This window comes from Carcharodon carcharias, chromosome 6 (genome assembly GCF_017639515.1).
Source record: "Carcharodon carcharias isolate sCarCar2 chromosome 6, sCarCar2.pri, whole genome shotgun sequence".
NCBI classification, from domain to species: domain Eukaryota; kingdom Metazoa; phylum Chordata; class Chondrichthyes; order Lamniformes; family Lamnidae; genus Carcharodon; species Carcharodon carcharias.
In genome coordinates this window covers 141,618,734-141,644,574 of record NC_054472.1, presented here as the reverse complement: position 1 = coordinate 141,644,574, position 25,841 = coordinate 141,618,734, and the positions used below count along the sequence as shown (strand labels likewise).

The following is a 25,841-nucleotide window of genomic DNA, read 5'->3' as shown; positions in this document are numbered from 1 at the left end:
GTCGCTGAGTCAAAATCCTGGAACTCCCTCCCTAACAGCACTGTGTGTGTACCTGCACCACATGGACTGCAGCGGTTGAAGAAGGCAGCTCACCACCACCTTCTCAAGGCCAATTAAGCGTGGACAATAAATGCTGGCTGAGAAAGCAAAGCCCACATCATGAGAATGAATAAAAAAAAGTTAGAGGGGGGGGGAGAGAGAAAAAAATAACTAAGGGTGGGAGAGAGAGAGACATAACTGATAAAGGGAGACAGAAAAAATAACCTACAGGGGAGAGAGAGAAAAAAAACTGACAGGGAGGGACAGAATAAAAATGACCGAGAGATTGGGGGGAGGGGGTTTGAGAGAGAGAGAGAAAAATACCTGATAGAGGGGAGAGAGAGAGAAACAACTGATAAAAGGGAAGAGAGAGAGATACATAACTGATAGGGAGGAGAGAGAGAGTGAAAACTGATAGGGGAGAGAGAGACAAATAACTGATAGCGAGAGAACTAACTGACAGAGGAGGAGAGAAATAACAGAGAGGAAGAGAGAAATAATGGATGGGGGGGGAGGGGGGGCGAGAGAGAATGAAATAATTGATGGGGAGAGAGAGAGAAACAACTGATAAGAGAGTGGACAGAGAAATAACTGATTTTGAACTATTGTTTATACATAACCCAATCTCGTCTGCAGTCTACCAGGACAAAAGCAGCTGATAGAGGGGTCACCAGCCCCAGCCCAGTCTGCTCTATCAGCAGGGGGACAGAAGGAGCTGATTGATAGAGGGGGGGGCGTCACCCCAGTCCAGTCTGCTCTCTCAACAGAGGGACAGGAGCTGATTGATAGAGGGGGGCATCACCCCAGTCCAGTCTGCTCTCTCAACAGAGGGACAGGAGCTAATTGATAGAGGGGGTGGGGGCATCACCCCAGTCCAGTCTGCTCTCTCAGCAGAGGGAGAGGAGCTGACTGATAGAGGGGGTGGGGGCATCACCCCAGTCCAGTCTGCTCGCTCAGCAGAGGGAGAGGAGCTGACTGATAGAGGGGGTGGGGGCATCACCCCAGTCCAGTCTGCTCGCTCAGCAGCAGCAGCGGAACTGAGGGAAGCGGTCGATGACGCTGTGATTGATCGGGCGGCGCTTTTCCCAGCCCAGCCGCTGATCCGAGCCACTCACACTTCCCGTGGCCTTGAAACATTCCCGCCGAGTTTAAATACAAAAATCTTCGCCTGATGTTGATTATTAAATTCTACTTGCTGAGGTACGGGTGTGCTTGGTTTCGGTGAGGCTGTGCTGTAAATGTTAGAGAGGCTGTTTGTTGGGTGTTGTGTGTGAAGGCAGAGCTGCCTCAGTCAGTGTGTTTAGTGCGCTGTGTTTCCCCCTCCCCGGAGCAGTGCAGAAACATTGCTGTGTGTTTCCTGGTCGGAATCATTAAGGTGGGGACTGGTGAGCGTGTAGCTTCAGACTGGACTGTTCGCTGTTTGGCAGGTTTCACCGCAGTTTCCTTAGTTATTCGAGCTGAAGTCTTTACCCCCGCACCCCCCCCCCCCCATTCTAGTAAATCTCTGCACCCTCTCATACGCCTTGATATCCCCCTAAAGTCTGGTGCCCAGAAATGGACACAGCTTTAGCCTAATCAGGCTTGGTAAAGGCCTAGCAGTGAACTTCCTGTTGTAAAGCCAAGGATCCCCAACACCTTTTTAACGGCCTTCTCAACTTATGGCCCTTTAAGGACTTGCTTCTGTTCCTACACCGGCTTTACAGTAGCACCATTTCATTTATATTGCCTCTCATACATCCTACCAACATTGTACGTTGTCGTTTACGGCACAGAAGGAGGCCATTTGGCCCATGGAGTATGTGCTGGCTCTCTGCAGAGCAATCCAGTCAATCCTATTCCTCTACTCGATCCTGGTAGCTCTGAAAGCCCTTTGTGTCCATTCAGTTTCTTTTCGAAGTCATTGATTGCTTTTACTTCCACCACCCTTGTGTGCAACAGGTTCCAGGTCATTACACTTGCTCCATAAAAAAGTTTCCCCTCACTTTTGCCCTGTATCTCTTGCCCAAAATCTGTGTTCCCTAGTCCTTGTGCCATCAGCTAATAGGAACAGCTTTTCCTTGTCTACCTTATCTAAGCTGTCATAATTTTGTACAACTCCTATTAAATCTCCTCTCAAACTCCATTGTTCCACAGAGAACAACCCTAGCTTCTCCAACCTAACCTTGTAGCTAAAATCTCTCATCCCTGGAACTATTCTGGCAAATCTCCCCTGCGCACTCTCAAGGACTCTCCCATCCTTCCTAACGTGTGGTGACCAGAACTGGGCACAATACACTGTAACTTCTCCTGTCTGGAAATCCATTGTTTGGAAAAACCACTTGGCTGGATATTTTTTGAGTAAACCCAAGCAACTCAGACTCACCACTTGACTGTTGAGGTACTGCAAGAAATCGAGAAGGCATGGGCTTACCTGATCTACGGAAACACGGGACTTTGTGAGCTGATTGACTTTGTAACCTTGTGCTGTGTTTTCCCGCGCTATACAGTCACCCATCACCTGCCATTTTCTACCCTCAGTCTGCTTGCTGAAGCGCTTTGGAGCAGACCCAAGTATTCCCAGAGTATAGTTTGTTTTTTTTTAAAACCCTCACCATGACCTCTAAGAAAAGTGCAGCAAAACGTAAGCATGTTACACTTACAATATCAGAAAAGGTGGAAATCATAAAGAAACTAGATAAGGGTGCTTCAGTGAAAAATTTGTGTGAAGTGTATGGCGTGGGTCTTTCAACAATTTACGACATCAGGAAGCAGCGTGAAAAACTATTTAAATTCTGTGCAGAAAGTGACACAGTTGAAGGAATTAGTGAGCGTAGAACACTGCATAGCGCTAAGTCTGCTGACCATGATAATGTGCTGTATGAATGGTTCCGACAACGTCGTAGTGAGGGGCTCCCTGTTTCGGGGGCAATGCTTATGGAAAAGGCCAAACAATTTCATACAGAATTAAGAATTAGTTCTGCTTGTGAGTACTCTCAAGGTTGGTTGCAAAAGTTTAAACATAGGCATGGGATTCGCCTGAAGGCTACTGGTGAGCAAACTGTTGCTAATAGAAAGGCTGTCGAATGTTACATAACTGATTTTGCAAAGTTAATGAAGAATGAGCGACTTACCCCAGAGCAGGTATATAATGCGGATGAGACGGATGTTTTCTGGAGGTGTTTGCCGCGACGCACGCTTGCTTGCGCAGAGGAGACAGTGATGCGTGATTGCAAAGAGTCAAAAGAAAGGCTCACCGTGCTCACATGTGCAAATGCTGCTGGAACACATAAGTGTAAACTCTTGGTTGTTGGTAGAAGTGCTAAACCTTGTGCTTTTAAAGGGATGAAAATCATGCCAGTGCTTTACGAGGCCAACAAATGTTCATGGGTCACCCAGGAGATCATGAAAAACTGGTTCCATAATCATTTTGTCCCTGAGGCTCGTGCACACTGTCAAAAGGTTGGATTGGCTATGGACTGCAAAATTGTGCTTCTTTTGGACAATTGTTCAGCTCACCCCCCTGTTGAACAATTAGATGCTGACAATGTCTTCCCTACATATCTACCCCCTAGTTGCACACCTTTAATTCAACCAATGGACCAGGGAGTTACTAGATCAATGAAAAGCCACTACAGGAACAGTTTCTTGCGTCGTGTTGTGAACAGCTACAGTACTGGTGGTGTTGATGCTTTTAAGAAGGTCTTCAGTATCAAAGATGCTATTTGGTGTTTGGCAAATGCATGGGACAGTGTCACACGGAGAACCTTGCAAAATGCATGGCATAAGTTGTGTCCTGTAATTATGTTTAATGATGAGGATGCAATGGAAAATATTGAAGGCTTTAATGAAAACAAGGCGAAGGCAGCTGACCTCTTGCGTTATGCCAAGCGAATGCAAAGTGACATAGGTATTGACTTAGATGAGCAAGACATTGTGACATGGCTAAACTGTGAAGATGATGCTTCATTTGTGCAACAAGTAACCGATTCAGAGATAATTGAGGTAGTTTTACAGCCCAAGTCTGAGGACACTGACAACAGTGATGAAGAAGATAATGTTCCTGACCAGATTAAAATGGAGGAGGGGATAAATCTAGCCTCCCGCTTCATTCACTTTCTAGAGCAACAAAGTTTTATAAGCCAGCAAGATGTAATGCATGTGCACAGGATCCGGGAGAAATTGATAAAGGAGCAGCCAAAACACATAACACGAATGAGGTTGCAGCAAATGTTTGATGAAGTTGGAAAATCCTGTGCACTCACACCGTCAACTTCACCGAGCCCAATCCCATCAACCAGCAGGCTGGACGAAACAAAGGACCCTGAATTAGCTGCTTTTGCTGTTAATCATCAGCCACTTCTTTCTATGCCCCTTCTAACTATTGGTAAAATAAAACAGTGTATGGAATAACCTGTTCTGTCAAAGTCATCAGCAGAATTTTATTACGGTATCTGGGGGCAGAAACATGGAAAATACAATATTTGGATAAGTAAAACAAATTTATTTACTGCTTGATAACATTTTATCACTGCTTTATGTTTCAGGTAAATATTTGTATCTACAGTATTTTCTGGTTCATACACTTGTGGTTAGACATTCTAATGTAATTCTATAGTCCAGAAAGTTCTGTCATCCAGAAATGGCTTGGTCCCAAGCACTGGGGACTGGAGAGGTTATAGTGTACTCTAGTTGTGGCCTAACCAGAGCTTTATAACGATGCAGCATAACTTTCCTGCTTTTGTACTGAATGCCTCTATTTATGAAGGCCAAGATCCCATATGCTTTACTAATCACTTTCTCAGTATGTCCTGGCACCTTCAAAGATCTATGCACATGCATCCTCATGTTTTGTTCCAGTACACAATGTAAAACTGTGTCATTAAGCCTACTCCCTTTTCCTATCTCTTCTGCCTGGTCTCTATATTAAATTCCATCTGTCAGTTGTTTGCTCATTCTGTTAGCCTCTCTAGGTCCTGTTGTGGTATCATCCTCACTGCTTGATATCAAACATGGAGGTGTGGCAACGACAAATTTTGAAATTTTACTCTGTATTCCAATATCTAAGTTGTTTATATATCGCAAAAAAAGCAGTGGTCCTAGCACTAACTTTTTGGAGAATACCACTGTTGACCATTCTCCAGACTTAAAAATAACCATTTACCATAACTCACTGTTTTCTGTCCATAAGCCAATTTTTTTATCCAGGTGTACAGTGACCCTCCTATCACTTTTCTGCATTGACTAGATCAGAGTGCTGTGGTCCTAACACTGACTCCTGGGGGAGCACCACTGCATACTTTCCTCCAGTCTGGAAGAACAGTTGTTTACCAGGACTCCCCTGTCTGTCCCTTAGCCAATTTTGTATCCATGAGCGGCTATCCCTTTAATTCTTATTCAATTTTTCTAACACGTCTATAACGTGCTGCATTATTATCCTTTTAAGGATCTATATCCGTCAGCTACATACCCTCATAAACCATTTCTGTTATTTTATCAAAAAACTTAATAAAGTTAGTCAAACATGATTGCCTTCAACAAATCTGAGTGGACTTTTGTTCATTAGCCCATATATTTCCAAGTACCAACTAATTTTCTTTCATTATTGTCTAGTTTTCCCATCAATGGCATTATGTGGCCTGCAGTTGCTGGGCTTAACCCTCTCCCCATTTTGAACAAGGATATATTTCTAAGCCTCCAATCCTCTGGCACCACTCCCATATACAAGAAGGATTGGAAGATTGTGGCCAGTGCCCCTGTAATTTTCACCAATACTTCCATTACTAACCTAGGGGCCAGTACTCCGTCTTCCTATGAGATTTCCTGCAACCCCCCGCCCCCCCAAACTCTCTCCCCCCTTCCTCCCATGTTGGGCATCAGCCGCCAATGTGACGTGGGGTCGGGACCTGAAAATGTACCCATGCCAGTGTTGTGACCCCAGAAAATTCAGCCTATGGTTTCCATTTCATATTTTGCTTTACTGTTTCAAATCTGTAAGTATTCAAAGGGGTAATGCTTTGAAACATTTAAAATTGTCATTAACATATTCTCCACCAATGTTTTTACTAATACAACGTACTGTTTATTCATTAAGTTTGTTGTTTACAGGATCATATTAAATTGAACAAAAATGTCCTCACTGTGTCATCGCATTTGTTACCGATGGTCTTTATTGAGAATCACTGGCCTAGTTTTGCCTTCAAAGCAAGAAACAAAGGTGTTGCCTATAGCATCGTACAGCCTTCAATCTCGGTCTCGTTTCGATATATATCGATGCCTCTTAACTGAAAAGCTCTGGAGGTTGAAAAGTTCTAACTGGAGTTCTTCAGCAGCAGACTCACCACCAAGTGAAAAAGATGGCAGTGCATGGTTCACAGAAAGCAGTATTTTGCTAAACACGAACCAAAACCATGGCGAAGCAGAACCGTCTAATCTGGCCATAGACGTACAACCTGTGGGTAAGCAGATAAAAAAGCTATTTTTTTTTGTTGAGTACCAGTAAAATAAAATATAAATTAACATAACATTCATTTTAATATCAAACTGAATTTCACCAACAGTCAGCTGGCTGGCTCCTAAGCTCTGCAGTAGAGCCCTAAGCTCTACCTTTCTCTCATCTTCCTTTAATCCATTCTGTTTACTGGTTCTGTGTCAAATCCTATTTGATGGCATTCATATAAAGCGCCTTGTAATATTTTATTCCGTTAAAAGTGTTGTATAATTGCTTGTTGTAGTTGAGCCAGCCTTTGAAACAGTTATTCATAATGAACTGGGAACACATTTCAATTGTCTTCTGGTGCTTTGCCCAAATATCAATTCTGTTTTTAAAAGTAAGCCTAGGTTGAGTATCCATGGATTACTTGACTAACTGAGGTCATTGCAACTGAGTCTAAACCTGTTCTGTTTGTGTTACAATCACTTCTGTATAGTTGTGATGTGGCTAAATCCAAATCGGAGATTGCACTTCTGCTGTACAATTCAACACATGGGGAGGCAATGGCATAGTGGTATTGTCGCTGGACTGGTAATCTGGAGACCCAGGGTAATGCTATGGGTTCGAATCCTGCCACAAATTTGAGAAGTCTAATGTGACCATGAAACCCATCAGTTTAACTAATGTCCTTTCGGGAAGGAAATCTGCCGTCCTTACCTGGTCTGGCCTACATGTGACTCCAAACCCACAGCAATGTGGTTGACTCTTAAATGCCCTCTGAACAAGGGCAATTAGGGATGGGCAATAAATGCTGGCCAGCGATGCCCACATCCCATGACTGAATTTTAAAAAAAATTTTAAATGGCAGTATTACATATTGTGATACCTGTATTGTCCCTGATTTATATGAATGACTGATGAATCACTTAGCACTTTTAACCATTCAGCTGGAGGAAAGATGCATTGGCCAGTTCCAGTCACTTTCAACGGGCCTATGTACTACTCATAATGGAGTTTCCTGGTTACGTACTTGCAAGTCTTACTTTTGAACAGTGTTAAATATCTCATTGAGGCTAAGAAGGTCTGCAACATTGAACAGAGGGAAAGTGTGTAATGATTGATAGGAAAGAAGGAAGGGGAGATCACAGAAGCAAAATACTGCGGATGCTGGAAATCTGAAATGAAAACTAAGAGTGCTGGAAATAAGCAGCAGGTCTGGAATAAAAACAATTTCTGAATTTGGGGCTGACATCAAATTTTGGGGGGATAGTTAATACTGAGGGGCTGCAACAAATTACAGGAGGATAATAAAACTTATAGAATGGGAAAATAATATCCAAACTAAGATCAACACCAATAAGTATGAAGTAATACATTTTAGTAGGAAGAATAGGGGGCCGCTTATTATTTGGAAGGTGCAAGTCTAGGTGAGGTAGAGGAATGAAGAATCTTGGAGTACAAATTCACCAATTGCTAAAAGCTGTGCCACATGTTAGCAAGGCCATGAGAAAGAAAACAAACCAAGCATAGAATTGAAAAGTAGGGATGTCATGCTAAACCTGTACTAAACCTTAGTTAGACCATGCTTGGAGTACTGCATGCAGCTCTGGTCGCCATATTAAAAAAAGTACTATACGACAACAACTTATATAGTACCTTCAAAGTAATGGAACATCCCAAGGTGCTTCACAGGAGTATTGTAAATAAAGTATGATGCCAGGACACAAAGAAATATTAGGTCAGATGACCAAAAGTTTGGTCAGAGAGGTAGGTTTTAAGAAGTGTCTTATCAGAGGAAAGCGAGGTGGAGAGGCACTGAAGAGAGTTCAGTTAAGGTTTGTAAGGATGATAACAGAAATGTGGGAGTATACGTATGAGGACAGGATCAACAGGCTGGGTCGCTTATCTCTTGAAAAAAGATGCCTGAGAGGCAACCTACTAGAGGTCTTTAAAATTATGAAATGTTTTGATAGAGTGGATACAGAGAGAATGTTTCCTCTTATGGGGAAGAGCATAACCAGAGGCCATCAATATAAGACAGCCACCAAGAAATCCAATAGGGAATTCAGGAGAAATTTCTTTACCCAAAGAGTGTGAGAATATGGAACTCGCTACCACAGAGAATGGTTGATGTGAATAGTATAGATGTGTTTAAGAGGAAGCTAGAAAGTATATAAGGGAGAAGGGAATAAAGGTGATATGATGGATGATAGATTTAGATAAGGAAAGGGGAGGAAGCTCGAGTGGAGCATAAACACCAGCATAGATTGGCCTGTATATCCTACGGAATCTAATGTATGTGGAGAGAGAAACAGAGTTAACACTTCAGCTGGAAGACCTTTCATCAGTTCTGCTCTGGAATTGTAATCTTTGGCTAATTTAGTATTTTTATGTAAATCCCAGTATTAGATGGTGCCCCACCCCATTCTCCATTTGAAGAAATATCTGAAGAAGAAGCTTTGCGAATTGAGGCACATCCTCCACTCCCTCCAACCTCTTTTACCCTGCGTGACTATGTTGACCAGTCTGAGACTCTAACCAAGCTGGTGCTCCTGGGTATGTAATAATTCTTTTAAAAGAATTGTAAATAATTCCAGCTTTTTAGATATTGATGCAGCAGGCTATCCTAGCTGTTACGCACATGTGCACAGCACCTTTATTTATACAAGCTTCATCGTTAGTTTTCTTTTAGTTATGTCATTCAAGAATTGAATCTCTCTGCTCTACAAACATATGAAAATGACAGAAAGGGAAAGGACATTTGGTCTATCGAGTCGTTCCAATAAAACATGGAGTTATTAAGAATTATGACCCCAAAATGGTCCCACCTATCAGCAACTCCTAGGAGGGGCAAAACACAGAAAAACAATCTAGTGGTGAAGAAATGATTCCTAAACACAGTCAAACTTAATTTAGGAGGCCATAGTGGACTAAATTGGTTTCTGGTTTAGCAATGCCTTGATTTTAAAATCATCATTCTTGTTTCAAAATTCACAAGACCCCCATGGCCTCACTCTTCCCTATCTTTGTAACCTCATCAAGCTCCACAACTCTCAGATATCTGTGCTTCTCCAATTCTGGCCTCCTGATCATTCCCAAATTTACCTGCTGCACCATTATTGGCCATGCCTTCAGTTGCTGAGGCTCTATGCTCTTGAACTCCTTCCCTAAACCTTTCTGCCCTCCACTTCTCTTTCCTTCTTTAAGACACTCCTTAGACTCTACCTCTACCCCTTTGACCATCTGTCCTAATATCTCCTTATCTGTGTCAGTGCCAAACTTTGTTTGACAGTGTTCTTGTAATGTCTTAACTCCATTAGAGGTGCTATATAAATGCAAGTTTTTGTTACATAGTGGTGATAACAAACTCAGCCAGGAAATTATCCAGCTGTCATTTGAACATTTGTTGCTAATCAGCATCTCGTGTACGTCCAGATGAGGAGTGAGGGGTCTAGGTGGGGGTGTCAGGTAGTCAGAGTGGGGGGCTGGTGGTGTAGTTGTGCCAAGTCGGGGGTGATCAGGTCAGGTGAAGGGTGGTAGTTGGGTCGGGTGGGTAGTGGGGTAATCGGTTGGGGTTAGTCAGGTGATTGGGGAAGTCAGTTATAGATTTACCCAGGTGTTAGACCAAGTTTTAAACTGCCTAACATTTCCTGATAACTTCCTAGGCGAATACTGCAGAATTGTCAGACTCCAACTTATAGTTGGAGACATTTGCAGCAGGTCCCAGGGAGCAGGGGAATTGCCCATCAGAAGTTGAAACTACTCGGGCAATGCCCACGTAGATCCCTGTGTCAGGACTTCCACAGAGTCCCGACGCACATCTTCAGTCGTATGCCCAGTGTCCAATGATCCGGAGACCTAAAGGTTTGGTGTGTTATTATTCAATTGGCCTTCCTCTGGCCTTCCTCAGTGCCTCTAAATCTTCTATCGTGTGATGGGACCAAAACCGGACACAATATTTAAGTGAACCCTCATTACGTTCTTGTGTAATAATATTATAATGATCTTCGTGCAACATTAGACTATCTGTGTAATACATCCCAGTACTCTATTAGCCTTTATTAAAGTCTGATGGAACAGATCATAAACTTTTAGAGATCCATGGGGAAAATTGAAATAGGAGAAATTGTACACTCATTATATTTTCTCTTCTGATATTAATAATTCCCTGATACCCTACATCACATGGTACGATCCCTGTCTGGGTATGTGTATACCACATTCTCTCAACTTCCAAAAATGCATAAATCATTGTTAGGATTCTGGGATCAGTGGCATTGCTCTGTACAAGAGTATATGGTTAACATGTGAAAAGGCATAATGACTTTAGTTTTATGACTAATTGTTACAGTCAGACACAAAGAAATGGCTGTTAAGACATAACTATTTGACACTACACTGTTAATTTGTTTTATTTTTACAGGTGTGGATCTTTCTAAATTAGAAGGGCGACCGAATGTGGCTAATATGCTGTTACGATTGGATTTTGATAGAGATGTAAAAGAGCGACTTCTATTCCTAAAAGATGTGGGAGTGGACGATCATCTCCTTGGAGCATTCCTCACCAGAAACCCCTTCATTTTGACTGAGGACATGGAGAATCTACAGATGAGGTAAAGAAAAGGATCGGGAGATCTCTAAAGATAGCCCAAGGGATGTCAGGAAACTAATGAGAGCTGCAAAGAGAAATCATGAGGGAAACATAGCTAGAAACATAAAGCAGAATCCTAAAACATTCTTCAAGTGTGGCAAGAATAAATAATGGGGAAAAAGAGATGTTGGCCCACTAAATTACAATGGCAAAGTGATGTCTAAAGATAGAAAAAGAAAACTGAAGCATTTCACCATTGATTTTTAAATGCTTATGGAAAAAAATAGTGGTAGAAATGCAAGACTTGCGACTACAGTTTAAAGATGAATGTAGCCTGATGTAGAGTTATTAAGGCAGTCGAGAAGGCTATTCGACCTATTGAGGTCCATGCCTGCTGTCTGGGGAGCAATCCAATCAGTCCCATTTCCCTACTTGATCCCCCATAGCCCTGCAAGTTTATTTCCCTCAAGTAGCCATTCAATTTCCTTTCGAAATCTTTGATCGTCTCTGCTTCCACCACCCCCAATAGGCGTTGAGTTCCAGATCATTACCCCTTGCTGCATAAAGAAGTTTTTCCTCACATTCACCTTGCATCTCTTGCCAAAAACCTTAAAACTGTGTCCCCTAATCCTTGTATCATCAGCTAATGGCAACCACTTTTCTTTGTCTACCTTTTCTAAACGTCATAATCTTTACATCTCTATCAAATCTCCCCTCAATCTACTTTGCTCCAAAGAGAACAACAGCTTCTCCAACCTAAACTTTTGGCTAAAATCCCTTATCTCTGCAACCATTCTGGTAAATTCCTCTGCACCTTCTCAAGGGCTCTCAGATCCTTCCTAAGGTGTGACGACCAGAACTGGATACAGTACTCAACTTGTGGCTTAACCAGAGCTTTATAAAGGTTAAAGCATTGCTTTCCTGCTTTTTTACTCAACACCTCAATTGGTGAAGCCCAAGGTCCCATATGCTTTGTTAACTACTCTCTCAATATGCCCTGCCATCTTCAAGATCTAAGCACATGAACCCCCAGATCCTGCACTCTTTAGAACTGTGCCATTAACTCTATATTGTCTCTCTCTATCCTTTGATCAATAAAGTACATTTTGGGGTGGCTGTTGAATCTCAAGGCAAATAAGCTACCTGGCTCTGACAATTTTTAATTCCAGATTCTGAAGTATTTGGCTTGACTGATTGCATGTGTTCTTACAAAAATGTTTTCAAGGTTCACTGGATTTTAGCCAAATCTCAGCAGAAAATTGTAAGTGTAATTCACATCTTCAAAAAAGGGGACAAGGATGAAATATCAAACAATAAACCTGTGAGGCTTACTTCCATTGTTATGAGGGATAATATAAGGTTCAAGAGCTAATCTGAGACAGTCAGCATAATTTTAGGAGTGGGAGGTCATGTTTGAAGAATTTATTGGATTTCTTTGAGATGACAACATACCTACTGTATAGGGGAGGGACAATAAATATTATCTACCTAGATTTCAGGACATTTGACATTGACCTTCAAGATAGGTTACTATATGAGATGCAAGTCAATAGGATAGACAAGAATGTATTAGAATTGAATGGTAACCATGTAGATGGTTGGTAACAAGGTGACAGCAGGTAGCAGAGGTGGGCAGGTATCTTGTTACCAGTGGAGTGTCTTGAGTTTCTGTGGTGGGGCAGCAGTTGATTATAATTTTTACAAATGATTTGGAGAAAGAAATTGTGTCCAAAATTGCAGAGGATGCCAAATTTGGACCATGGCAAATGATGAATTTCAGTACACACACATTCAAAAGGATCCTGTCAATCACAATCAGTGGGTCAAGAAATGCCTGATAAAGTGTAATGTAGGAAAACATAAGATTATAAGATTTGGCAGAAGAATGGTCAATGTGAATTTTGTGCTAAACAGGTGTATACTTGAGGTATACATGAAGTCTGACAAAAGAAAGATCTCGGAGTTTTAGTGGACAGGTCACTAAAACAACCGGCACAACATTACCAAATTGTTTTAAAAAAACGTTGACAATGTTAGCGAAGTTTAAATCCAGAGAGGCCATTTTAAAACTGGACTTGGTCCTGATGAGACTGCATCTGGAGCACTGTGAAAGTTTGGCATCTCTGTCTTAAAAAGGCTATTCAGTTATTAGTAGGAGTTCAGAGATGAGCCAGGCAGTTGATCTCAGAATTTTAGGGAATGACATATGAGGGAATTAAAACAAAAAGTGCTGGAAAAGCTCAGCAGATCTGGCAACATCTGCTGAGGGAGATATAGAGTAAAAGTCTTGAAGTACTTCCTGTTTTTATTTCAGATCTCCAGCATCCGCAGTATTTTGTTTTTTATTTTAGACATAAGAGGGAAGATTAACTACCCTGGGTCACTTCTAGCTTGAAAAGAAAAGACTGAGAGATTATAATTTTAAACATTTCTATTATAAAAGCTTTAAACAATTTGGATCCAAGTAAATTTTCTTGGATTCATGTACAAGGACATCCAGGTCCTTTTGAATGAAAACATTTTCCAGTTTCCCACCATTCAAAAATATTCTACTTTTTATTTTTTCCTGCCACAATGGATAAATTTACACTTCGCCACATTGTCTTCCATCTACCATATTGTTACCTGCTCACCCAACCTTTCATATCCACTGCATCCTCTTTGCGCCCTCCTCACTGCTTACTTTCCCACCTAACTTGGATCAGCAAACTTGGATATGTCATATCAGTCCCTTCATCTAAATTATTAATACATATAATAAATAGCTGAGGCCCAAATACTGTTGATGCTGAAGGTTGTGGTACCCTGCAATTTGCAACCTGCCAACCTAAAAATACTCCCATTTGTTCCTACTCTGTCTTTTCTATCCAATTCTCAATCCTTATTGAATGCTTTTAGCAAATCCAAGTATACTACATCCACTGGTTCCTCTCATCCATCTTACTAGTTTTTCCTCAAAAATCTTGCCAACAGATTTGTCAAATATTATTTCTCTTTCGAAAATCTATGTCTGTTTAATCATATGATTTTCTAAGTTCCCAGTCACCACCTCCCTAATAATAGAATCTAGCATTTTTCCTGCTACTGATGTTAGGCTAATTGGCCTTTGGTTTCCCTTTTTCTCTCTTCCTCCTTAAATAGTGGGGATATATTTGCTACCTTCCAATTCTTGGGAAATGTTCTAGGATCTAAGAAATGCTGAAAAGTCCAAACCAATGCATTCACTATTTCTGCAGCTACCTCTTTTAAAAACCTAGGATGCAGGTCATCAGGGCCACCTTGTTCCTTCAATTACTCCAGTACTATGGGTGTATCTGCTGCTGAGACCTTCACCCACGCCTTCATTAACTGCAGACTTATGTGTTCCAATGACCTCTTGTTCCAGTTATATCCTTCACATTGTAAACTTTGGCACATGCAAAATGTTGTATCTTTTCCTATAACAAGTCCTGATCGCCTGTCACACCGGACCTCAGTGACTTCCTTGGGTCCCAGTCTCCAGTGCTTCAAATTTAGAATTGTCATTTATTTAAATTCCTCTATGGTTTTACCCCTCCCGATCCATGTAACCTCCAATACTGTAAACCCCATCAAACTCTTTTCCTCTGGATCCAGACTTCTAAGCATATCCTTTGCCCTAACCATTGGCTACTATGTCTTTAGTCATCAAGAATTCCCTCTTTAAACCTTTCCACCTCCATTTTCTTCTCTTATGAGCCCCTTAAACCTAAAGTGTTTGAGCAAGTTTTTTGTCGTCCTAATGCCTCTTTTTATTTATTCTTTAATGGGATGTGGGCGTCACTGGCTAAGCCAGCATTTTTATTGCCCATCCCTAATGGCCCTTGAGAAGGTGGCAGTGAGCTGCCTTCTTGAACCACTGTAATGCATGTGCTGTAGGTACACCCACAGTGATGTTAGGGAGGGAGTCCAGGATTATGACCCAGCCACAGTGAAGGAATGGCGAAATATTTCTGAGTCAGGATGGTGAGGTCTCCCCCCCCCAAACACACACACACACACACACACACACACACACACACACACACACACACACACACACACACACACACACACACACACACACACACACACACCTTAAACCAGCTTATATTTCAACTCTTTCTTGCACTCGAACTCAAGTTCTGTCAAAGGGTCATGAAGACTCGAAACGTCAACTCTTTTCTTCTCTGCTGATGCTGCCAGACCTGCTGAGTTTTTCCAGGTAATTCTGTTTTTGTTTTGAATTTCCAGCATCTACAGTTTTTTTGTTTTTATGCAGTACTGTTAAGTGTGACCTAACCAAGGTTCGATGCAGGTTTATCGTAATTTCCCTAGTTTTCAATTCTATCCTTCTAGGAATAAAACCTGGTGTTTGATTGCTTTTTTATGGCTTTGCTAACCTGTGGCACAACTTTTAGCGATTGGTGAATTTGTACTTTGAGGGACCTCTTTGTTCCTCCACCTCACCTAGGCTTGCACCTTCCAAGCAAGTCTTTGTCCAAAATGTACTGCCTCACATTTATCTTTTTTGAGTTTCATTTGTCAATTGTTTGCCCATTCTGCAAGTTTATTAATGTCCTCCTATAATTTGTTGCACTCCTCAGTGTTGACTATTATCACCCCTGCCTCCTCCCCAATTTGTTATCATCCCAATATTTAGAAATAGGGTTTTTGATTCCAAAGTCCAAATTGTTAATGTAAATTGTGAACAACAGTGGTCTCAACCCTGATTTTTGTCCTACTATTACACTGAATAGCTACCTCTTTCTCCCACTCCCTGCTTTCTGTCTTGAAGCCAGCTAACAATCTATTCTGCCACTTGTCCTGACTCCATATTCTCTAACCTTATTCATTAGTCATTGTACTGAATACTTAGCTATACATGTTCCCCAATATTCTATGAATTTTTTTACAATCCAAATATAGTTGCAAAATACAGCAAATATTTGGTAACATATTGGTTTTAAGTCTTTTAATTCAACACGTTTTTTTTATTTTAGAGTGCAGTATCTGCAATCCAAGAAATTCAACAAAGGAGCCATTTCAAGGATGGTGTCAAGGGCCCCTTATTTGTTAAACTTCAGTGTGGAAAGACTGGACAATAGGCTGGGGTTCTACCAGAAAGAACTGGGGCTAAATATGCAGAAGGTAATGTGATGAATTCAGTGCTATGAATGTGGAGTTCTCATGAGGGAAGTGCAGCTGCATGTGGTGAGACTTGATATTATGAGATGAGGAGACTTTCTGTAACTGCTGTCTTTGTATGCCAGTCACAGACCCAGAATAACTCAACCTCAGTGCCACTTATGATGTCTTTGATCATTACCATCAGTCATTGATGTTAAGCATGGTGTGAGACTTTTAATTGGAATGGCCAATTAATGGAGATTTTAAAGTGGTGCTTAATTACTTTGGCATTTGAAAGAGGAAAATCTTGTACTTGGCACCTTACCACGTTTCAGAATAGTTCATGAATTTCTTTGAAGTGCAGCCATTTTTATGCACAACAGATACCACAAAGAACAATGAGATGGATGATTAATTAATGTCATTTTGGTGGTGTGGAGGGATTGACCAGTATAGTAAAATTGACCAGTATGGTAAAAGATTTCCATGCTGTTCACACATTACATCATGAAATCTTTAAAATGCACCTAAATCGCTGAGCCAAATGGACTGCACTCTGATAATGTAAGGCTTTCTTAGTGTTGCACTGGACTGCCAGTTTAAATGTGTGCTTCAGTTTTGGAATATACCTTGAAATGTCAACTTTCTGTCTCCAAGGTGAGAATGTTATAAACTGAGCCTAACTACAGCTGTGACAAGTAAGGTATACACGAGATAAGTGTGTTTTGTTTGAGATAGCAGTTCCCTTGTGATGTGAATAGCTGGCATTGTACGAGGGCAAAGTTACGCTGTTTCTATTTGTACTGGAGTACAAATTCACAGAGAAATGAGATTCACAGACAGAATTCCCTTTTACACTAGTTACAGATGCTTGTTTTTACAGATTCATGCTGAAATTCTGTTAAGTGTCCATGGTGTAACATTTATTAATCTACACAAAAATGCCTGAGATTTAGCTGTTTAACTGCTACCTGAAATACCTGTAGTGGTGAAAAAAAAATGAGATCTCTCTCCCTCTCTTCCCTCTGCTTCCCGGAAAATGAATCTGGTTGAAAAGGCTCCAAGGCAACTTTCTCCAGAACATTCTCTGCAATCACCATTCTAGATGCGTGAGAACAACTTAGGGAATGAGTACTAGTACCTTCCCCTCCTTTCCCAACACCCTCCCTCTTGCAAAATTCAAAGCATCCCAACATCATAGCAGAGTGAAATTCAACATGTGGAAAATCATGAATATGAAATTACACCCAATTGTTATGGCTCAGCAGGTTGGAACTGCAGAGCAAGTAGCTTTTATTTTAAAAAGAAGTTGCTGATATATCTATGATCCTACTGTCAACTTATATTACTATAGCATAATTTACTAATAATTTATAGGAAATATGCAGTTAATGAAATAATTTTTGTTTTGCTATGATAGTAAAAGCAAAGTAGATTTGAACCTTTTTGCAAGCTCACTCTTATGTGAATCTATCATACATTGAAATACCTTTTCAATTATTGAAATGAAATTATGACCATTCTTCATCAGTGCAACTGTTTGCTTCTGTTGCATGAGGGACTGTAGATGGTGTTCTTCTGCATTCTTTTAGGTAACAGATATAAAGTTCATTGAACTGGTACTAAAATGACCCATGGTACTTTTACAGGAGGGTTTTCAAACAAAAGTTGACGTTGAGCCATGTATAGAGAATATGGCAGGTAACCAAAAGCTTGGTCAGAGAGGTAGGTTTTAAGGAACATCTTGGAGGAGGAGGGAGAAGTGGGAAGTTTTAGGGAAGAAATTGCAAAGTTTTAGGGCTTGGGCAGCAAATGGTAGTGTGATAACTTGTAGATACACAAGATTATTAGGCCAGAATTAGAGAAGCCAGGCTCAACTCAATAGAAATAAAAACAGAAACTTCTGGCAATCCTCCATAGGTCAGGCAGTTCTGACAAAAGGTCAACGAACTGAAAGGTTAACTCTGTTTCTCAATCTGTGGACCTTTTAAAAGAACTGCAAAAAATTAGAGATGTAACCAATTTTAAGCTTGCAGTGGCAGGGAAAAGAGGGATGTTGGGAACAAGAAAAGGGAAGTACTGTAATAGAGTGAGTGGAAGGCAAGAGAAATTAAATGACAAAAGGGAAGGTGGTTTAAGGCAAAAGGTAAAATAAAGGAACAAAGGATGAGTCTAGAGCAGGTGTAAATGTGAAGCACAGAATCATCAGCAGCAGCCACCATTGTAAAACATGGGGGTTGGGGTTATGATCTAAAATTGTTAAGCTCAACATTGAGTCCAGAACATTATAGAGTGTCTATACTAAAAATGAAGTGTTATTCCTTTAACTTGAATTGTAGGATTGTAGGAGGCAGACGATGAGAGATCAGAGTTGGAGTCTGCTGGAGCTGTTGGTGATGATTCTCTTTCTCTCTCCATAGATGCTGCATGATGAAATATTTTCAGCATTTTTGTTTTTATTTTAGGTTTCTGGCATGCACATGGTTCTTTGCTTTTGTATTAGTGCTTAATTCAATAAAGTTCAGACTTCAGATTTTCTCTTGAACTATGTAGAAAACTGTTACATTGGAGTAAAAACAGAAAATGCTGGAAACACTCACTGTGTGCTAGTTTGATTTGTAGTGAACTGATTTGACCAAATTAGAGAAGAGTTATAGGACGACTTCAAGTGATCTCATTGCCCATTAATTCTAAATGAAAGAAAACTACTTGAAAATGCACAGCAGGTCTTTGTCCACCAGATTAAAAAAATGATGGGATTCAACATTAACCTTTCACCAGATTGGGTTTTGATGATGGATCTTTATCTGAAATGTTAACATCTTTGTTTTCAGAGACTCAGTTTTTGCTTATAATTTTGAATTTGCAGTTATTTTCTCTTTTTACCTTAAATTGTAATTTTAGTGTCTTTTTTTTTCTGCTAGACTCGTGATCTGGTCACCCGATTCCCCAAACTCTTAACTGGCAGCTTGGAGCCAGTCAAAGAAAATCTCAAAGTAGGTGAAACAGCGATATTTTTCCTGAAAAAGTATTTATAAGACACCAAGTATCCCTGTCAACGTCCCAAATAAAAGTATGTGATCCTTTGAGCAAGTCACTTAGCCATTTTGCCCCTCAAGCCTGTTCTGCTATTGTGGGATTGTGACGGATCTTTGATTGGTTAAGAGAAACCAATGAGTCTTGGATTTAAAATCAGCAATTGTCCCAGCATATTGCGGAAGAGAGTTCCAAACTTCTATCACCCTTTGTGTGTGGTAGTGTTTCCTGCCTTTACTACTGAAGCTTCCTTTATTCCTTCCATTGTAAGGTCAGATGTGAGGATATTCGCTGATGATTGCACCATGTTCAGCACCACTCATGACTCCTCAGATACTGAAGTAGTCCATGTCCAAATGCAGCAAGACCTGGACAATATCCAGGCTTAGGTTGACAAGTGGCAAGTAACATTTGTGCCACACAAGTACCAGGCAATGACCATCTCCAAACAAGAGGGAATCTAACCATTGCCCCTTGTCATTCAATGGCATTATTATTGTTGAATGCCCACCATCAACATCCTGGTGGTTACCATTGACTAGAAACTGAACAGGACTAGCCATATAAATTCTGTGGCTACAAGAGCGAGTCAGAGGCTAGGAATCCTGTGGCGAATAACTCATCTCCTGACGCCCCAAAGCCTGTCCACCATCTATAAGGCACAAATCAGGAATGTGATGGAATACTCTCCACTTGCCTGGATGAGTGCAGCTCCAACAACACTCACAAGCTCAACACCATCTAGGACAAAGCAACCCGCTTGATTGGCACCCCATCCGCAAACATTCACTCCCTCCACTACTGACACACAGTGGCAGCAGTGTGTACCATCTCCAAGATGCATGTATCAAAGAGATTTTAACATTTGAGAAAGCCAGAAGGCTAAGTAACAGGTTATACTGCAGAAACTCATCAATACTACTTAGCACCTTACAAACCCACGAACGTTACCATCTAGAAGGACAAGGGCAGCAGATGCATGGGAACACCCCCACCCTAAAGTTTCCCTCCAAGCCACAGCCCATCCTGACTTGGAAATATATTGTCTTTCCTTTACTGTCACTGGGTCAATATCCTGAAAATCCCTTTCTAACAGTGCTGTGGGTGTACCCACACCACATGGACTGCAGGGTTCAAGAAGGCAGCTTACCATCACCTTCTCAAGGACATTTAGGGATGGGCAATAAATGCTGGCCTAGCCAGTGATGCCCACATCCCATGAACAAATAAAAAAAAAACACCTGGCTCTAAATTTAATGCTATGTCTACTAGGTCTGGATTCCACAAGCAACAGAAATAGTGTAAATAGATAAACTATCTGTTCCCTGTTCTGTTGTCATCATGCTTTTCCTTAACATTGTAGAAAGTAAATATTAATGCTTTTCTTCACCCATTTAAGTATTTTTCCTTTTATAGAATATTTGCTTTCTGTAACTTAAACACTTAATCTATAAAATATCTAGCAATATTACCACAAGCACTCACTGTTGCTGTAAGGGAGGGATTTCACCGCTTCTTTCTCCCTTTCACTCAAAAATGGAACTCCAATGGCTTTTAATAAATCCTTGGTTACTGGAACAGCAAACTTCCCCACGGTGGCGAGGGTCTTTTCCCACAAGTCTGTTTCACACAGTACACCTTTCAAGATCCCATCCCACCCAACTTTCCATCTTTCTTTAAATATATTTTCTCCCTTTTGATCTGGAAATCCAATTGTTTCAACCTGTCTTTGGAAGTTATTTTTCCCAGAGTATAAAAATCTTTCATGTTTTTATTATGGTCAGCATTTTTTGGGGAAAAATAAACTTAATAACTTTGCCTTATTTATTTTGCCAGTTACAAACATCTAATCATGTCCCTTTGAAAATTAAACCTCTCAACTTATCTAAAAACGCAAATTCCATTCACACTGTATCTCCTGAAACTTCATCCTAGCTTACCCATCTCCATTTCAAATGCCTGTTTTACATCTAACCCCTTTTGCTGATTCAAATCCTGCAGCCTGACCATCTGCAGTTTGATTAAACCACACACACACACACACACACACTTGAATCAGTCACAATCACAATCATACAACGGCTCTGACACATGCACTCTCTGTCACTCTATCACTTGTGCTCTCTCCCTCCCTGCCCAACTATCTTATTCCCCAGCCCAATAACTCTACTGATCAGCCCTTCATTTGCTCCCTGCAATACTGTGCCTTGTAGTTGCAGCTCCCCCTGGAGTGTATGCAGTATAGTGGTGAAGGGTTTTACTCTTACCTGTGGACTCTGAAGTTTTTTAGCTCCATGGCCGTGGTTATATTTCTTATATTCATATATGTGAATGAGGCATTTAATAGCCTGTGATCCCACATCCAGGAATTAAGAGACTCGAAGAATTGACTTGCCATAATTCACTTGGCATTGGTCATATTTACTGTGGATGTTTAGTCACTGGCTCCTTCTCCCAGCTTCCAAATTCCTAGACATTGTCCCATTTCCTACAACCTTAGGCTCATCCAGAACTGCTACCCAGTGTCCTGTCCTGTCCTGTTCACTCATCAGCCACCTCCTGATGTAAAAAGTTATTAAGTGACACCTCACTAACACCAGTGCTCAGCCTGGGTTCTGTCAGAACTGCTTTGTAGCTGACCGCATCAAATATGGATGTAAAACTGCATTCCATAGAAGTGAGAGTATCTACCATTGACATAAGACAACATTCAACAGAGTATTACACTAATGATCCAGAGCTAAACTTGAGGTCATTTCTAAAAGCCTGGAGTGGCTGGAATCACTTAACATGCAAGAAGATGTTCATGTTTTGGAGGCCAACCTCAGGGCATTGCTGCCAGAGTTCCTCAAGGCAATATCTTTATCCCAACCTAATTCAGCTGCTTCACTAAGGCATTAGGCCAGAAAATCAGGATGAAATTGTTCACCAATGGAACTATAGCGTAGGCAATCCATTCACAACTTCTCCAATAATGGAACAATCTATGGCAAAACCTGGAGAGCATCCAGGGTTAGTCTGACAAATGGCAAGTAATATTTATGCTATTTAAGTACCAAGCAATAACTGTCTCCAACAAGAAGACACATAACCACTTTCCCATGATCTTCAATGGCAATTGCCAAGGCCCCACCATCAACATCTTCCAGATAAGAGATAATAGTTGGTCTGTGACAAATGACCCTTTACTTGCCTTCCACAACCTGCAAAGTTCAAGTGAGAAGTGATGGCATTTTTTCAAGAAGCTTGACATTACCTAGAATAACACATTCCATTTCATTACTGCCTGTGCCACTAACTCATGATTCATCCTTCCACCGATAGTGCATTTTGGTAATAATATGTAGTATGTTCAGGAAACACTGCAGCCCTGCAACAAGGTTGCAACCAATACCACTGAGGACAAGAGTAGCAACATTAGCTGCAATCTCCTTTCTAAGTCAGAACATCCTAATGTGGACATTTATCACCTTTCCTTCGTCGGTGGTTCGTAATCCTGGAACTCCCTAACTTAATCATTTTGGAAGCACCACAAGATGTGCGGACGTTTAAGAAGTTTTGTCAGGGCAAATAGGGTTTGGCGATAAAAGCAGCCATGCCAATCTTCTTGCATTCTGGGAAATAAAAATTAAGCTTACAAGGGCAGTTTCCATTAAAAAATATGAACATCGGAATGTATAATGAAAACAGTTGGCAAGAAGTGGGCTCTAAATAATGTATTTTATATAGTTTGTGTTTCAAAAATATTTGGTGTACACTCTCCTTACTTAGAAGGAAAGCAAGTCGACTATTTCCAGTTATATGTCATTATGGACTAAAATGGAATAAAACAGGAAATGCTCAGGAGGTACTTCCAGCATTTTCTGTTTTATTTTCGATTTCCAGCATCTGCAATATTCTGCTTTTAGACTAAAATGGAACTTGTTTAGCTTTGACTATTATCTAATGGCTGTAGTGGCTAGGTTTCCATCTAGTTATGCCAATTTTATCATTGCAAACCTCTCCCACAGGCAACTTTGTTGTTTTTCAGGTTTGCCGGATTGAGTTGGGATTTCGTGAAAATGAAATCCAGCACATGGTAACCAGTGTCCCCAAACTTCTCCTGGCGAGTAAGAAAAAAGTGACTAGACTGTTTGATTACTTGCACAATACTATGGGTATCCCCCACCACCTGATTACAAAATTTCCTCAGGTAAATATAGCTGCTTATTTCACCTTTTTATATTAAGAGTGTTATTGATCTTAGCAATATTCAAATTAATGCAGGATCTTTATTGGGAATGCTTTTTTTATTGGCTTGTCAATATTGATCAATTTTCCTACAATGACATTTTAAAATTAAAACTGCATTATCACAATGTTCTTCTTCGGATTGTACCAAAACAGTCTTCGAAATTAGTTACCTTATACAGTGTCTCATTTGATGATACTCTGCAATATGACTCTACATGCTGATAATAAAGGTTTCGTTACATTTTAGTTTACAATACTGTAGTGATGGAGTGCATGAAGAAGTTGGCAATCTTCCCAAGAACAACCTGACATTATTGTGAAAACTAATCAGGTTAAGGGTCACAGTCATCAAATAGAACTTTTCAGGATATTTTTGTTTCTTCACTGCATCTTTCACTGGGGTCTGTGTTTGAATTCCTTTTTGAGAGGTTGGGTGGGTGATCAAGATTCCCTCTCTCCTTGGACTTGTGTGCAGTATTGATGCAGAAATGATTTTTATTCCCTTTTCTTTCCTCCTCCACTTCTATCTGCCCCAGCTTCCTTCCAAGTCTTTGGAATGAAAAACAAAACTCTCAATTCCACAGGGTGGGGGAACACGTGTCCTCTATCATTAACATCATAACACTACTGTGTGTGGCATAGGTACTTAAAAGTTTTCAAAATATTTCATGTACTAAATTTAATATGGATTGATAGCTTTTCTTGTCACATTAGGGACAGTTCAACTGATGACTTGAGTATTATTATTTTCTTGGGTACTAACTTTTTGACTTTGTTAATTATAAAAGAATGTGCCTTTGAGTTATCTAAAAGCATTCGTATAACTGTGTATGTTGAGAATTAACTTGCTGCACCTAGTAAAGAATTTTGTTTTTGCCCTAGGTATTTAATACAAAGTTTCTGAGAATTAAAGACAGACATCTGTTTCTTGAACACTTGGGACGAGCCCAATATGATCCAACTCAGCCTAACTACATCTCGCTGGATAAATTGGTTGTAACACCTGATTGTGTATTCTGTGTAGAGATAGCAAAAGGCACATTGCTGGACTTTGAGTCATTCCAAAAGACACTTTAAATTATTTCAGAAAGTTTCAATATGCGCTGATGTAGGGTCATGAATATTTTTCCTGTATATCCAATGACTACATAAACTACTTCCAGATCATTGTGGTTTGCTGAGAGCTATCTGACAATGAACAAAAAAAAATCATTTTTACCTGTATTACGTACTTTTTAAAATTCTTTCACGGGATTAAGAATCGCTGGCTAGGCCGGCATTTATTGCCCAACCCTAATTGCCCTTGAGAAGATGGTAGCGAGTCACCTTCTTGAACCACTGCAGCCTATGCGATATAGGTACATCCACAGTGCTTTTAGGGATACTTCTCTGAATCTGACTGTAGATGAGGTTTTGTATGCTCTGAATCAACCCTCATTGGAATGGATTTAATCTTCCTAGAACTAATATCTGCCATTAGTGCTTGCCAGAAAGTTGCCACCTTTATTCACTCCGTGTTAGCAGGATTGAATACAGGACTGGGTGGTGAATACAGCATACATTTGCTAATAATATTTTCATGGCAACTGGACTAAGGATTTCTGCTTATGATGTTGAAAATCATGTAAATTCTTTTGTGAACCATCATATTAAGATGCAATAAGTTTATTGTTGCAAACATTTATCTTTGTGAAACTATGCAGTGTTGCTCGATTAACCCTGAATGTAGATAGACTATAACTTTACAAGTAATATTATAAATCCTGAGTTTTGTACATTTTTGGCTTGCAATCAATCTACCAAACTACTGCTGGAAGTACACAGCATCTCTCAGGATCTGTACATAGATTGTGACAGACCTACTCAGTTTATCCAATGGTTGCTATTATTTCAGAGTCAGCAGTTGAAGGTTTTTAACCTATGAATAAACTACTGTGATATTTATGTTAAGCAGCTTTTGACCCCTCCATTGCCTCTGATTTGTCACACTACTTGTCCATTAGGGAATATGCAGAAATTTTCTCCAGTTAAATATTGAGAAGATTGAAGTCATTGTCTTTGGATTTGGCAACATCTGTGGGGAGAGAAACAGAGTTAATGTTTCAGGACTGTGACCTTTCATAGAACACAGACTTGAAATATTAACTCTGTCTTTCTCTTTAACATATGGGCCAAGTGCTGGTAAATGGGATTAGGTAGGTAGGTCAGGTGCTTCTCATGTGGCAGTGCAGACTCGATGGGCTGAAGGGCCTTTTCTGCATTGTGATTCTGTGATACTGCCAGACCGCTATGTCCGGCATTTTCGATCTTTATTTCAGATTCCCAGTATCCAGTGTTTTTCCTGCCTTCCATTGTCTTTGGACATTGCCACAAATTTCATTCCATAGCCAGTCTCCATCCCTCTCC

General features: G+C 40.5%; 2 protein-coding genes across 6 annotated transcripts; both read left to right on the top strand.

Annotated features, from left to right (window-relative positions):
* Positions 1-1,102: 1,102 nt before the first annotated feature.
* mterf3 (mitochondrial transcription termination factor 3) lies at positions 1,103-25,379 on the top strand. 5 transcript variants are annotated; one of them, XM_041190279.1, is made up of 8 exons: positions 1,103-1,239; positions 6,124-6,473; positions 8,852-9,004; positions 10,872-11,061; positions 16,040-16,187; positions 19,091-19,162; positions 23,233-23,394; positions 24,318-25,379. In XM_041190279.1, exons 2-8 carry the CDS (start codon positions 6,146-6,148, stop codon positions 24,510-24,512), a joined length of 1,248 nt encoding a protein of 415 aa, XP_041046213.1. In that variant the 5' UTR covers positions 1,103-1,239; positions 6,124-6,145; the 3' UTR covers positions 24,513-25,379. The 5 variants fall into 5 exon arrangements, with proteins under 5 accessions (XP_041046213.1, XP_041046214.1, XP_041046211.1 ...); XM_041190280.1 differs by lacking the exon at positions 1,103-1,239 and adding an exon at positions 1,409-2,416; XM_041190277.1 differs by lacking the exon at positions 1,103-1,239 and adding an exon at positions 1,409-2,474.
* Positions 2,632-5,764, top strand: LOC121278835 (tigger transposable element-derived protein 2-like). The gene has a single exon (XM_041189294.1). It carries the CDS (start codon positions 2,632-2,634, stop codon positions 4,426-4,428), a length of 1,797 nt encoding a protein of 598 aa, XP_041045228.1. The 3' UTR covers positions 4,429-5,764.
* Positions 25,380-25,841: the final 462 nt, after the last annotated feature.